The sequence below is a fragment of the Oncorhynchus tshawytscha genome, linkage group LG34 (assembly GCF_018296145.1).
Source record: "Oncorhynchus tshawytscha isolate Ot180627B linkage group LG34, Otsh_v2.0, whole genome shotgun sequence".
NCBI lineage: Eukaryota > Metazoa > Chordata > Actinopteri > Salmoniformes > Salmonidae > Oncorhynchus > Oncorhynchus tshawytscha.
Genome location: NC_056462.1, coordinates 8,230,221 through 8,243,873, shown reverse-complemented (window position 1 = coordinate 8,243,873; position 13,653 = coordinate 8,230,221). Strand labels below are relative to the sequence as shown.

At 44.8% G+C, this 13,653-nt stretch overlaps 1 protein-coding gene across 2 annotated transcripts; it reads right to left on the bottom strand.

The window, feature by feature from the left end:
• Positions 1–5,518: 5,518 nt before the first annotated feature.
• LOC112241186 (lectin-like) lies at positions 5,519–13,446 on the bottom strand. 2 transcript variants are annotated; one of them, XM_024409340.2, is made up of 6 exons: positions 13,295–13,446; positions 12,637–12,738; positions 11,504–11,655; positions 8,292–8,432; positions 6,224–6,338; positions 5,519–5,978 (listed from the first exon to the last, which is right to left on the bottom strand). In XM_024409340.2, the coding sequence occupies exons 2-6, from the start codon at positions 12,710–12,712 to the stop codon at positions 5,905–5,907; spliced, it is 558 nt and encodes a 185-aa protein (XP_024265108.1). In that variant the 5' UTR covers positions 12,713–12,738; positions 13,295–13,446; the 3' UTR covers positions 5,519–5,904. The 2 variants fall into 2 exon arrangements, with proteins under 2 accessions (XP_024265108.1, XP_024265110.1); XM_024409342.2 differs by having other exon boundaries at positions 12,637–12,729; positions 13,295–13,387.
• Between the last annotated feature and the right edge of the window lie 207 nt (positions 13,447–13,653).

The following is a 13,653-nucleotide window of genomic DNA, read 5'->3' as shown; positions in this document are numbered from 1 at the left end:
CTGCACCATATCTCTAGCCCCCTACCTGCACCCTACCCTAGCCCCTACCTCTAGGCACTACCTGCACCCTACCTCTGGCCTACCTGCACCCTACCTCTAGGCCCTACCTGCACCCCACCTCTCTAGCCCCTACCTGCACCCACCTCTAACCCCCTACCACCCCCCTACCTACCTAGGCACCCTACCTATCCCCTACCCACCCTACCTCTAGGCCCTACCTGCACCCTACCTCTAGCCCCTACCTGCTACCCTAGCCCCCCTGCACCCTACCTCTAGGCACTACCTGCACCCACCCTAGCCCCTACCTTCTAGGCCCTACCTGCACCCTACCTCTAGGCACTACCTGCACCCTACCTCTAGGCCCTACCTGCACCCTACCTCTAGGCCCTACCTGCACCCTACCTCTAGGCCCTACCTGCACCATTCCTCTAGGCACTACCTGAACCCTACCTCTAGGCACTACCTGCACCCTACCTCTAGGTCCTACCCGCACCCTACCTCTAGGCACTACCTGCACCCTACCTCTAGGCCCTACCTGCATCATTCCTCTAGGCACTACCTGCACCCTACCTCTAGGCCCAACCTGCACCCTACCTCTAGGCCCTCCCTGCACCCTACCTCTAGCCCCTGCCTCTAGGCACTTCCTGCACCCTAACTCTAGGCCCAACCTGCACCCTACCTATAACCCCTCCCTGCACTCTACCTCTAGCCCCTACCTGCACCCTACCTCTAGGCACTACTTGCACCCTACCTCTAGGCCCTACCTGCACCCTACATCTATCCCCTACCTGCACCCTACCTCTAGGGCCTACCTGCACCCTACCTCTAGGCCCAACCTGCACCCTACCTCTAGGCCCAACCTGCACCCTACCTCTAACTCCTACCTGCACCCTACCTCTAACCCCTACCTGCACCATACCTCTAGGCCCTACCTGCACCCTACCTATAACCCCTCCTGCACCCTACCTCTATCCCCTACCTGCACCCTACCTCTAGCCCCTCCCTGCACACTCTCTCTAGCCCCTACCTCTAGGCCCTACCTGCACCCTACCTCTAGGCCCTCCCTGCACCCTACATCTATCCCCTACCTGCACCCTACCTCTAGGCCCTACCTGCACCCTACTTGTAGGCCCTACCTGCACCCTACCTCTAGGCCCTACCTGCACCCTACCTCTAGACACTACCTGCACCCTACCTCTATCTCCTACCTGCACCCTACCTCTATCCCATACCTTCACCATACCTCTAGGCCATACCTGCACCCTACTTGTAGGCCCTACTTGCATCCTACCTCTATCCCCTACCTGCACCCTACCTCTAGGCCTTACCTGCACCCTACCTCTAGGCTCTACCTGCACCATATATCTATCTCCTTCCTGCACCCTACCGTTAGCCCGTACCTGCACCATACCTCTAGGCCCTACCTGCACCCTACTTGTAGGCCCTACTTGCACCCTACCTCTATCCCCTACCTGCACCCTACCTCTAGCCCCTACCTGCACCCTACCTCTAGACCCTCCCTGCACCCTACCTCTATCCCCTACCTGCACCCTACCTCTATCTCCTACCTGCACCCTACCTCTAGCCCCTACCTCTAGGCACTACCTGAACCCTACCTCGAGGCACTACATGCACCCTACCTCTAGGCCCTACCCGCACCCTACCAATAGACACTACCTGCACCCTACCTCTAGCCCCTACCTGCACCCTACCTCTAGGCCCTACCTGCACCCTACCTCTCGCCCCTACCTCTAGGCACTACCTGCACCCTACCTTTAGGCCCTACTTGCACCCAACCTCTGGGCCCTACCTGCACCATTCCTCTAGGCACTACCTGAACCCTACCTCTAGGCACTACTTGCACCCTACCTCTAGGCCCTACCTGCACCCTACATCTATCCCCTACCTGCACCCTACCTCTAGGGCCAACCTGCACCCTACCTCTAGGCCCAACCTGCACCCTACCTCTAGGCCCTACCTGCACCCTTCCTCTAACTCCTACCTGCACCCTACCTCTATCCCCTACCTGCACCATACCTCTAGGCCCAACCTGCACCCTACCTCTAGGCACTACTTGCACCCTACCTCTCGGCACTACTTGCACCTTACCTCTAGGCCCTACCTGTACCCTACCTCTAGGCCCAACCTGCACACTACCTCTATCCCCTACTTGCACCCTACCTGCACCCTACCTCTATCCCCTACCTGCACCCTACCTCTAGGCACTACCTACACCACACACAAACTATGTGTCACGCCCTGGTCTTAGTATTTTGTGTTTTCTTTATTTATTTGGTCAGGCCAGGGTATGACATGGGTTTTGTATGTGGTGTGTTTTGTCTTGGGGTTTTTGTTAGGTGTTGGGTTTGTATTATAGTAGGGGTATCTATCACAGTCTATGGCTGTCTGGATCTCAATCAGAGGCAGGTGTTTATCGTTGTCTCTGATTGGGAACCATATTTAGGCAGCCATATTCTTTGAGTGTTTCGTGGGTGATTGTTCCTGTCTCTGTGTTTGCACCAGATAGGGCTGTTTAGGTTTTCGCACGTTTATTGTTTTTGTAAGTTTATTCATGTGTAGTGTCTTTATAAATTAAACATGAATAACCACCACGCTGCATTTTGGTCCGCCTCTCTTTCACCAGAAGAAAACCGTCACACTATGGTCTCAGATTTTTGGATTCATTAAAACCTCTTAGAACTACCCCTAACCAAGAGGTTAATGTTTGCAATTGGCATTGATAGACAGCCTAAGGAGCCATGTATAGTTGTTGGATAGCCTCTGTCTCCCCTGCTTGCTCAATATTTGTTTATGTCTGGTTTGTTGTAAGCACTTTGTGGGTAATGTATTTGTTAAAAGCCCTGTGAACATCACTTAATACTTCAAATGGACACCAAATATTGATACTACCTCTTCCTTTTCTCTATGTGTGGATTATGACATCAGGTCTGATGTGCTGGTCAATGAAAATGAGAGTGTTTTTTTTATTGTGTGTGTGTGTGTGTGTGTGTGTGCTTGTGTGTGTGTGGTCTGACAGGAGGCCTCTGTGTTCTGCATCATCACCAAACTCATCACCACAGAGAACCAGGTGCAGGGATACTGTCCCGAAGTGAGACCCCTCACACTTACTCTCCCATTGGCCCTCTGTGGTCCCCCCCACATGCTCTATCTCTCTCTCTCTTGTCTCTTTCTGTCTGTCTGTCTGTCTGTCTCTCTCTGTCTTGAAGTCTGTCTGTCTGTTCGTCCGTCCGTCCATCTGTCTGTCTGCCTCTGTGTGTTACTCTAACTCTGTACTATGTGTGATACACAGAGTGAGATGAAATACAAGTGTACGCACGACAACAACTGCACTAAGTTCCTCAACAAGCCTGGGGAAATGGTGAGGTTTCTCCTCTTTTTCTGATCAACTTTTTCTCTTCCTTTTCTAATTTTATGTTCTTAAGAAGACAGAAGATGTTACAGAATTTGCCAAACCGTTTCTCCCAGAATAATGTTTTGATCTTTGTCATTTATTGTCATCTATCCGTCCTCCCCTTTTCTGTGTCTTATATCCTCTCTCCTTCTTCCTCTCTCTTTTCCCTCCCTCTCTTCCTCAGGTCTTCCGACGGGCAGGTGTGTACGTTTCAACGACACCCTTAATACCTGTGAGATCAGAGGCTGGTGCCAGGCGGAGATCGACTACATCAAGACGTGGGTAACCGTGTGTGTGCGAGTGTGTTTGAGTGTTGATGAAGGAACATGATTCTCTTTCTGACCTTCCCTCAGGCATCCTATGATGGAGGTGGAGAACTTCACCATCTTCATCAAGAACAGCATTCGTTTCCCCCTCTTCAACTTCACCAAGTGAGGATGATGATGTGAGGATGATGATGATAATGATGTTGTTGATGATGTCGATGATGATGATAATAATGTTGATGATGATGAATAGCGATAATTTAACTCTAACTGGTCTCCTCTCTCTCGTGTGTGTGTGTGTGTGTGTGTGTGTGTGTGGTTGGTTGTGTGTGCGTGTGTTTACTTCTGTAAAGTACTTGCCTTGTTTGTTACAGGCAGGGAAGTTTAACATGATCCCGACTCTGATCAACATGGTAGCTGCCTTTATGTCAGTTGGAGTGTTGAGCCCTTCTTTTCAGTTGCTACTTTCTATCCACAAAGTATTCACACCGTCTCTAGGCTAGTTTTAAATTAAAACATATCTGTTCCACCTTCAGTCTCTTAACTTTATAATAATATTATCCACACAGTCTCTGTAGACTAGTTTTCGAAAATGTCTTTGTGTCATGCATGTCTCTGTCTCCCCAACTGAAGTTATTTCTGTGGAAAATAGTTATTCTCTTCTTTTCTTTTCTCTTCTCCCCTCATTTCTTCAATCCCATTCTATTCTACAACCTTGTTTTCTTTCTCTGCCTTGGATTGGTCGCAGGGCACCGTGCTTTGTGACATCATACTCTTGAACTTCCTGAAGGGAGCAGAGCAATACAAGGCCAAGAAGTTTGAGGAGGTAAAGTTTGAGGCGTGACACCAACCCTGCTTACTGTGATATAGATATTTATCTTAATAACCAGTGTCAGCCTTTGCAGGCCTGAGGCCGCATCTCAGAGTAGGAGTGCTGATCTAGGATCAGTTCACCCCTGTCCCATGATCTTATTCATTGTGATCTAAAAGGTCAAACTGATTCTAAATCAGTAAGCCTACTCTGAGAAGTTGATACATACGGCCCAGACAAATAGTTGAAACTAAGGGTCAAATCCTAACTTCCACTTAAATCATGCTTTAATATCAACTAGAGACTAACTGACAATTTGACTTAAGTGGAAAATAGGAGTCGCTTGACTGTGATGTGCTCCTCATGTTCTTCAAGTGTATAAAATTCAATAAAGTAATTTTCTCTCTCCCCCCAATCTACCATTACTCCATTAGGTGTCAGACACGCAGATCGAGAACTCCTTATCCAGCAATGGGCTGTATCGGAGTAGGGAGTTCATTGGAGTAGAGAAGCAGTCAAACGACTCAGGGGCCTTTTCCATTGGGCAATACGGCTAACGGACAGCCAATGGAATGGAGTGGTTGAGGGGGAAAGGGGTGGGTGGTGGCAATTTGGAAAGTTTGGCTGCAAATGTAGGTTTAGGGTGATATTGCCCATAGACCCTAATCTTGGATCAGTTTAACATTTTCCCCACTAAAGTTTATGGTCAGGATTGGGGATAGGGAAGCTGATCCTAGCTCTGTATCTAGGGGAGACTTCACCCCGGATAGAGAATGCATGTATATATAGCATTGTAATATTCCTTATATTTCACATGAACCTGTAATTTACCTGTAATATTTTCATAGTGGAGGTTGTATGTGTAATCGTTCGTTAACTCTGCATGGACTATTGTATTTGAACTCCTACCTCTACAAAGTATTAAAGTCTACCCATTACTTAAATAAAAGTACGTGAAATTTTGATTCTGGTTTGATTCTGCCAGAAACTCAAATCCTGCTAGGAACAGACAAACAAAAACTCTAGGTGTTTACTTGCTTAACACTCTTTATTTATATAGATTTTTTAATGCATTTTTCAGTTTGCTAAAAGCAGTCACATCTCTATGTGGTTTGGTTTCACCGTGGGAGATCTGTGGGTTGGGATCGTTGGGGAAAGGAGCAGGATGAGTCCAAAATGACACCCTATTCTTTATAGTGCACTACTTTGACCAGGGGGCCCATGGGGCTCTGGTCTAAAATAGTGCACTCTATAGGGAACAGGGTATCATTTCGGTCACAACCCAAGAGAGAGGAGCAGGGGACTGGGTTGGTGTTACACAGACAGACACACAGTCTATACCAACACACCACTGGAGAAAGCATGCCCAATACATTGCTGCTTCATACTAAGTATGTGAGCGTGGATATTCGTCCTCAAACTATGTTCTTGAAGGAGCACACGTAGCTCTTCTTGGTGAAACACGTGTGGTCGTTCCATTTCCCAATTTCTTGGCGATAGAGAACAAATATACAGAGAGAGAGACAGACAGACAGACAGACAGACACAAGTTCAAATGTGAGTTCAAAATACCATCTCTTCCCACCACCTTCCAAGAAATGTTTCATTCACATTAATGTAATTTTAGCTGTTAGCCAGTGCATTCAACTAAAGTAGGTGAAAACAAACACATATCACAGCCATTGCAAGTAAAAATCATCCATCCATCCCATCACTCCCCCCTCCATCTCTTACCGCTCCAGTTCATCTCCACACAGTCCTCGCGGCTCGTCCAGCGGGAGATGGGCTCCCCAGGGGTCCATGCTTCAAAGTTCCAGCTGGAGCCGTCAGTCCACACAAACTTACCAGACTGAGAGAAGGAGGTAGAGAGAGAAATGTGGATAGAAGAGAGAGGGGAGTGATATAAATGTGGATAGAAGAGAGAGGGGAGTGATATAAATGTGGATAGAAGAGAGAGGGGAGTGATATAAATGTGGATAGAAGAGAGAGGGGAGTGATATAAATGTGGATAGAAGAGAGAGGGGAGTGATATAAATGTGGATAGAAGAGAGAGGGGAGTGATATAAATGTGGATAGAAGAGAGAGGGGAGTGATATAAATGTGGATAGAAGAGAGAGGGGAGTGATATAAATGTGGATAGAAGAAGAGAGTGATAGAAAGACCGGAGGTGATAAAAACAAATGTACGGTGCATTTGGAAAGTATTCAGACTCCTTCACTTTTTCCATTTTTTGTTATGTTACAGCCTTATTCTAAAATTGATTAAATAAAACCTTTTCCTCATCAATCTACACACACTCCCCCATAATGACAAAGCGAAAACAGTTTTTGGTACATTTTTGCAAATGTATTAAAAATAAAAAACAGAAATACCTTATTTACATAAATAATCAGACCATTTGCTAAGAGACTCGAAATTTGAGCTCTGGTGCATCCTGCTTACATTGATCATCCTTGAGACGCTTTTACAACTTGATTGGAGTCCACCTGTGGTAAAATCAATTAATTGGACATGATTTGGAAAGGCACACACCTATCTATATAAGTTCCCACTTGAGGTCAAAGGAATTGTCCATAGAGCTCCGAGACAGGATTGTGTCGAGGCACAGATCTGGTGAAGGGTACCAAAAAGTGTCTGCAACATTGAAGGTCCTCAAGAACACAGTGGCCTCCAACATTCTTAAATGGAAGAAGTTTGGAACCACCAAGTCTCTTCCTAGATCTGTCCGCCCGGCCAACCTGAGCAATCGGGGGAGAAGGGCCTTGGTCAGGGAGGTGACCAAGAACCCGATGGTCACTCTGACAGAGCTCCAGAGTTCCTCTGTGGAGATGGGAGAACCTTCCAGAAGGACAACCATCTCTGCAGCACCTTTATGGTAGAGTGACCAGACGGAAGCCACTCCTCAGTAAAAGGCACATGACAGCCCGCTTGGAGTTTGCCATAAGGCACCTAAAGGACTCCCAGAACATGAGAAACAAGATTATCTGGTCTGATGAAACCAAAATTGAACTCTTTGACCTGAATGCAAAGTGTCACGTCTGGAGGAAACCAGGCACCACTCATCACCTGGCCAATACCATCCTTACGGTGAAGCATGGTGGTGGCAGCATCATGCTGTGGGGATGTTTTTCAGCAGCAGGAACTGGGGGACTAGTCAGGATTGAGGGTTATATGAACGGAGCAAAGTACAGAGAGATCCTTGATGAAAACCAGTCTCTGAATGTCCTTCAGTGGCCCAGCCAGATCCCGGACTTGAACCCAATCGAACATCTTTGGAGAGACCCTTTGGAGAGCTGTGTAGCGACGCACCCCATCCAACCTGACAGAGCCTGAGAGGATCTCCAGAGAAGAATGGGAGAAAATCCCCAAATACAGGTGTGCCGAGCTTGTAGCATCATACCCAAGAAGACTTGAGGCTGTAATCGCTGCCATAGATGCTTCAAGAAAGTGCTGAGTAAAAGGTTTGAATACTTATGTAAAGGTGATATTTCCGTTTTTTGCAAAAATGTCTAAAAACTGTTTTTTTGTCATTATGGGGTAGTGTGTAGATTGATGAGGGGGGAAATCAATTGAATCCACTTTTGAATATGGCTGTAACGTAACAAAATGTGTAAAAAGTCAAGTGGTCTGAATACTGTAAATGTAGATCTTACGACAATCATATGTTCAATGTTAAATGTTGTGCTGCAAAGCTTCTCTCTTTCCCCATGTCACTCTTTCCTCCCACATGACTTTGCCTCCCTCCACCCACTATCCGCCCTGTCTTAATCACTCCTTCCATCCATCACTCTTCCTCTCCTACCTGGAAGAGTTCGAAGCCTCCCAGCCAGATGCGAGGGCTTTTGGCGTTGTTCTTCATCACCACGCAAAGCAGGTTGTCGTTGGCTTGACAGTTATGCACCGACACCAGATGGCCACCGGGGGCAGCAGACCTGCACTGTGTCTGAGAGTGATGAGAGAGAAGAGGAGAATTAGGTGGTGGGAAGAGAAAGAGTGAAAGAGTGAAAGAGAGAGGGAGAGAGAGAGAGAGAGAAAGAGAGAGTAAGCAGGTGCTGACGTAGTGATTTGGAGCCCACAAGAATGGAATGGTCTACCATATCAAAAGCTTTGGCCAAGTCAATAAAAATCGCAGCACAACATTGCTTAGAATCAAGGGCAATGGTGACATCATTGAGGACCTTTAAGGTTGCAGTGGCACATCCATAACCTGAGCGGAAGCCAGATACCAGAGAGAATCCTACAGACATCAAGAAAGGCAGTCAGTTGATTATTTACAAAGTTTTTTCAACACTTTTGATAAAGAGAAAAAGGCCTATAACAGTTAGGATCAGCTTGATCTACCCCTTTAAATACAGGATGAACCGTGGCTGGTTCCAATGGGAACCTCCCCAGAGAGGAGAGACAGGTTAAAAAGGTCAGATGTTGATGATCAAAATATGTTGATGCATGTCAATTTTGTGTATAGACTGACAAATCAGAATTACGTTTTTCCTCCAGGTTCATGTGGGGGGGGGGTTATTGAAATGTAACATCCAATTAAAATCTCACAGCGGACCATTCAAACCGTTTTTGCAATGCACAATTCTCCAGACCTCCAACAGGGTTGGTCAAGTTACTTTCTAAATGTAGTCAGTTATAGTCTCCACTTTTATTTCTGCCAACCGACCTACTCATGACTGTGGTAAAATTCTGTCAACAGCTTAGCATGAAATGTAGCCATAATGCTGAGGCAGCATTGGCACGCACTACGCTCTTAAACTCTTGATGGTTGGTGGGCAGCGCACGTTACTACCACTGATAGAACAATGAGACAGATATTTCACTGGATGTATAAAAATGAAGCATCCGTTTGGCGTTTCCACTCATGACCAAATATGGTAGTGAGAGGAAGCCCACTGGCGATGGAACAAGATGGATTTTGGCCTACATTCTGCACATCTCATCGATGAAACATTTCATCTTAATACAGTTTTCTGTTCCTGAAACTGGAATATGTTATGAACAGAGTGGACTAGGTTTTGTAGACTTTAGATTTTGGGAAAGGGAAAGCGTTCTCCTGGCATCCAGCTAACGCTTGATTTGGACATGGTGATCTTAGGCTTGTGTGCTGCTTCTCTGCCATGGAAGCCCATTTCATGAAGCTCCCGACGAACAGTTCTTGTGCTGATGTTGCTTCCAGAGCCAGTTTGGAACTAGGTAGTGAGTGTTTCAACCGAGGACAGATAATTTTTACATGCTACGCGCTCGGCGGCTCTGTTCTGTGAGCTTGTGTGGCCTACCACTTCGCGGCTGAACCGTTGTTGCTCCTAGATGTTTCCACTTCACATTAACAGCACTTACAGTTGACTGAGGCAGCTCTAGCAGGGCAGAAATTTGATTAACTGACTTGTTGGAAAGGTGGCATCCTATGACGGTGCCATGTTGAAAGTCGCTGAGCTCTTCCATAATACAATTCTACTGCCAATGTGTGTCTGTGGAGATTACATAGCTGTGTGCCTGATTTAATACACCTGTCAGCAAATGGGTGTGGCTTTTGTATATATACACAAATTTCCATTTTTTTGCTGCCAATATGGGCTTGGGCCCCGGGGCATCAGACCCTGTAAGCCCCTGCATTAATCAGGCCCTGGATCCACACTATGCAGCTGTTGCATGAGTGCATTTTTCACTGGCTGTCCACTGGTCGCAAAAACATTGATTGATAGGCAGCTAAAACTTCTTCAATTCAACCATTATTGGGTTATAATACACGTACACAGTGTCTTCAGAAGGTATTCATACCCCATTACTTATTCTACATTTTGTTGTGTTACAGCCTGACTTCAAAATGAATTAAATATACAGTTGAAGTCGGAAGTTTACATACACCTTAGCCAAATACATTTAAACTCAGTTCTTCACAATTCCTGACAGGGAGGAGGTATTTGTTAAAAAATCATTTTAAACACTATTATTGCACAGAGGATGGACTCTAATTATGTGACTTGTTAAGCAAACTTTAACTCCTGAACTTATTTAGGCTTGCCATAACAAAGGGGCTGTATACTTATTGACTCAAGACATTTCAGCTGTTCATTTTGTATTAATTTGAAACATTTTGAAAATCGTGCTTCCTCTTTGACATTATGAGGTGTGCAGGCCAGTGGCCTCAAAAAAGATTCAGGCTGTAACACAACAAAATATGGAAAAAGTCAAGGGGTGTGAATACTTTCTGAAGACACTGTATTTGTGAACAGCCATCCACAACAATCACAATCTGTAAGGCTAAATGAGAGAGCAGCAGTGTGATTCACAACAATGTGCTATTTAGATATCAATAATAAGTGAAATCCGTATCACTGCTGTCTTTCTTACCTCCAAGCATTTATTCAAGTTGGATCATCTTTGATGCTGACAGCAGTCGTACCATTGGAAGATGTACTATAGCTTGGACAGTAGCCTATAAAACCTTATTCCTGCTCTTTTCCCGCAATCCATCAAACGCATTTGGTGTGTCATCACAGGGGACAATGTCAGCGGATGAGGTGGATTGCGACAAAGGCAATGGCAAAAACACAGAACTCTCTCGTTTAGACACATTTTGATGGGGATTTTTTTGTATTTCCTTTTTTATTTTTTATGCCTCAAACAAAGCATGGGGGGGGGCCTCAGCGGAAAAATATTTATATTTATTTATTTAAATTATGCCCAGGTCATGAGGCTTCTTGATTTTTATTTTATTTGAACCTTTATTTAACTAGGCAAGTCAGTTAAGAACAAATTCTTATTTACAATGACGGCCTACAAATGATGTGAGGCCTGAGGCAATTGCCTCTTCTGCTGAATGGTAAGTCCGCCAGTGGGAGTAAGATGAATACATTAGAAGACACCTCTAATTAAGACATTGGATTTAACCTTCACTTCACTGTATTGCCATTGTATTGGAATGGACAGGCTGACTGACTCCAGGTAGAGCAGTAACATGCTTTGATCATGTTATAATGTCATTCTCCTGTTATATAGAATGTTGTTTACCTCCGCTTCGGTGAAGTTGAGGGCAGCCTTGAAGTACTTGATGCAGTAGGAGCCCAGCCTGTACCAGTCTTCATAATTCTTCAGGTCACAGGCTTTGGGCATGTCACACTCTGCAGTCTCCTCCTGGAGATACACTGGAGCATCATCGCCACCTAGGGGACAATGATGGAATAACTACTCTCCTGGGGCCTTATATACTGTAGAAAACAGCCACAAACGGAACATTCCTATGACACTCACAGGCCGCTAACAGAACTCTCCCATTCCATAATTCACTAAACTGATCAATGTGCACACCATATAGCCCAGGGGCTTAAGAAATGCCTAACTAAGACCTCTTATTTAACCAGGCAAATCAGTTAAGAACAAAATCTCATTGACAATGACGGCCTAGGAACAGTGTGGTTAACTGCCTTGTTCAGGGGCAGATCAACAGATTTTCACCTTGTTAGCTCAGGCATGCGTTTTAGCAACCTTTCGGTTACTGGCCCAACTCTCTAACCACTAGGCTGCTACCTGCTGCCTCAATATTGTCATTGTACTATTATTGTTTAGTATATACTGCATATTTTAACATTGTATTATATTAAAAGTATTGTGTTAGTTTAGGCTTTTACTATTTGATCATAATTTATCATTGTAAATGGGTGTGACATTCAGTCTATGACTGCTAATAACCAATAACATCTACTGCAACAAAAATACTGTAAGTTACTACATTTGTGTAAAGAATGCATCTCATTTTCATTTGGACATGAAAGAGGAAAGCACATTTTCAGGTTTAAAACAGATTATTGTTTTAGAACTTGTGGTCGATAATCACCATGAAAAATGTAAATAAAACTTTCAGCACTATCATCAAAACCAGGGGTGCAACTTTCACTGGGGACGGGGGGACTGCATTTTTGTCCCCCCCAGTTTTATAATTGAAATGTGATACAAAATGAGGCAACGGTTTGCTTTAGGACCATACGGACGCCTCCGAGCTGTCGGGTAGGCTGTTTGGAGTGTTTATCTGACTGGATTTTAAAAAATTCTAAGAATAAAAAATTAAAAGTAATGTCTCCCCACTTCTAAAATCTAAATTGTGCCCCTGATCAAAACACATACTGTATTCAATGCAACTCTCTTACCGGTACTTCTGTGGAATGTCAAAGCCATTTTTGTCCCAAGTAGTGACATCATCACAATCAGGCTGACAAACTTCATCTTGGCTTCCTCTGATTCTGCGTTTCCTTAAAACCAACAACTCAATCAGTAATGGTTTCCTTTAAATAAATGCATTTAGAAATAAATCAATTGTATTAACCTTTATTTCACCAGGTAAATTATCTGAGATCATGGTCTATAGCAACATGCTGTGAATGACATTAAAACAAATCTCTTGTTCTCAAATTGACTGTGGCTGGCGATTTATAAGTACCGAGCCCTGACGGATTGTTAATTTGAGTGGCTCCGCGCGCTAACCGATTGTAAAGTGCCACAGCCTCTGGAACAATCAGCAGTCCCATTTGACAAATAAAGATTTGCTTGTCCCGGTCAATTTGACAAGAGTCCTTCGTTTGTTGCCCAATAAGAAGGATGCACTATTAGAATGCAATTTTGTGTGCCCCAATAAATAAATATTGTGAAACACTATCATTCCACTATTACCATAGATGTATTAAAGACATGATCTGAAATTACAATGCAACAATGATATGTATATAATGTATAGCTCCTTTTAAAAAATGAATGCAAAGCAACAAAAAAAGGAACATTTGCACAACGTAATCTGAAAAATAACCTTACCAGAGAGTGGACTAGGTTGCTTCTCCCTCTCTCTCTCTCCCGCTCTCTCTCTCTCTCTCTCATTTGGTATTCCCTTCTTTTAATAGCAAATGTAATCTCACCTCCTCCCTTTAATTCTCACCCCGTCCTTACAGATACAGATACCCACCCCTCTACTCCTGCGTCCCAAATGGCACCCTATTCCTGTGGGTTCTGGTCCAAAGTAGAGCCCTATATAGGGACTACGGTGCCATTTGAGACGCAAACTTCCTGTTAACACTCTGTTGTGGTGTGGTGACACCAGCAAGGTTCAAGTTTCATGTTTTATTGTCACATGCACAAGTACAGTGAAATGCTTACTTTCTAGCACAATAAACTAC

Coding starts and splice junctions, on each gene's coding strand:
- LOC112241186 (XM_024409340.2), bottom strand. CDS start 12,712: ATGAAGTTTGTCAGCCTGATTGTGATGATGTCACTACTTGGGACAAAA. Junction 11,656..12,636: donor GACATTCCACAGAAGTACCG/GTAAGAGAGTTG, acceptor ATTGTCCCCTAG/GTGGCGATGATGCTCCAGTG. Junction 6,339..8,291: donor GAGGCTTCGAACTCTTCCAG/GTAGGAGAGGAA, acceptor TCCTTCTCTCAG/TCTGGTAAGTTTGTGTGGAC.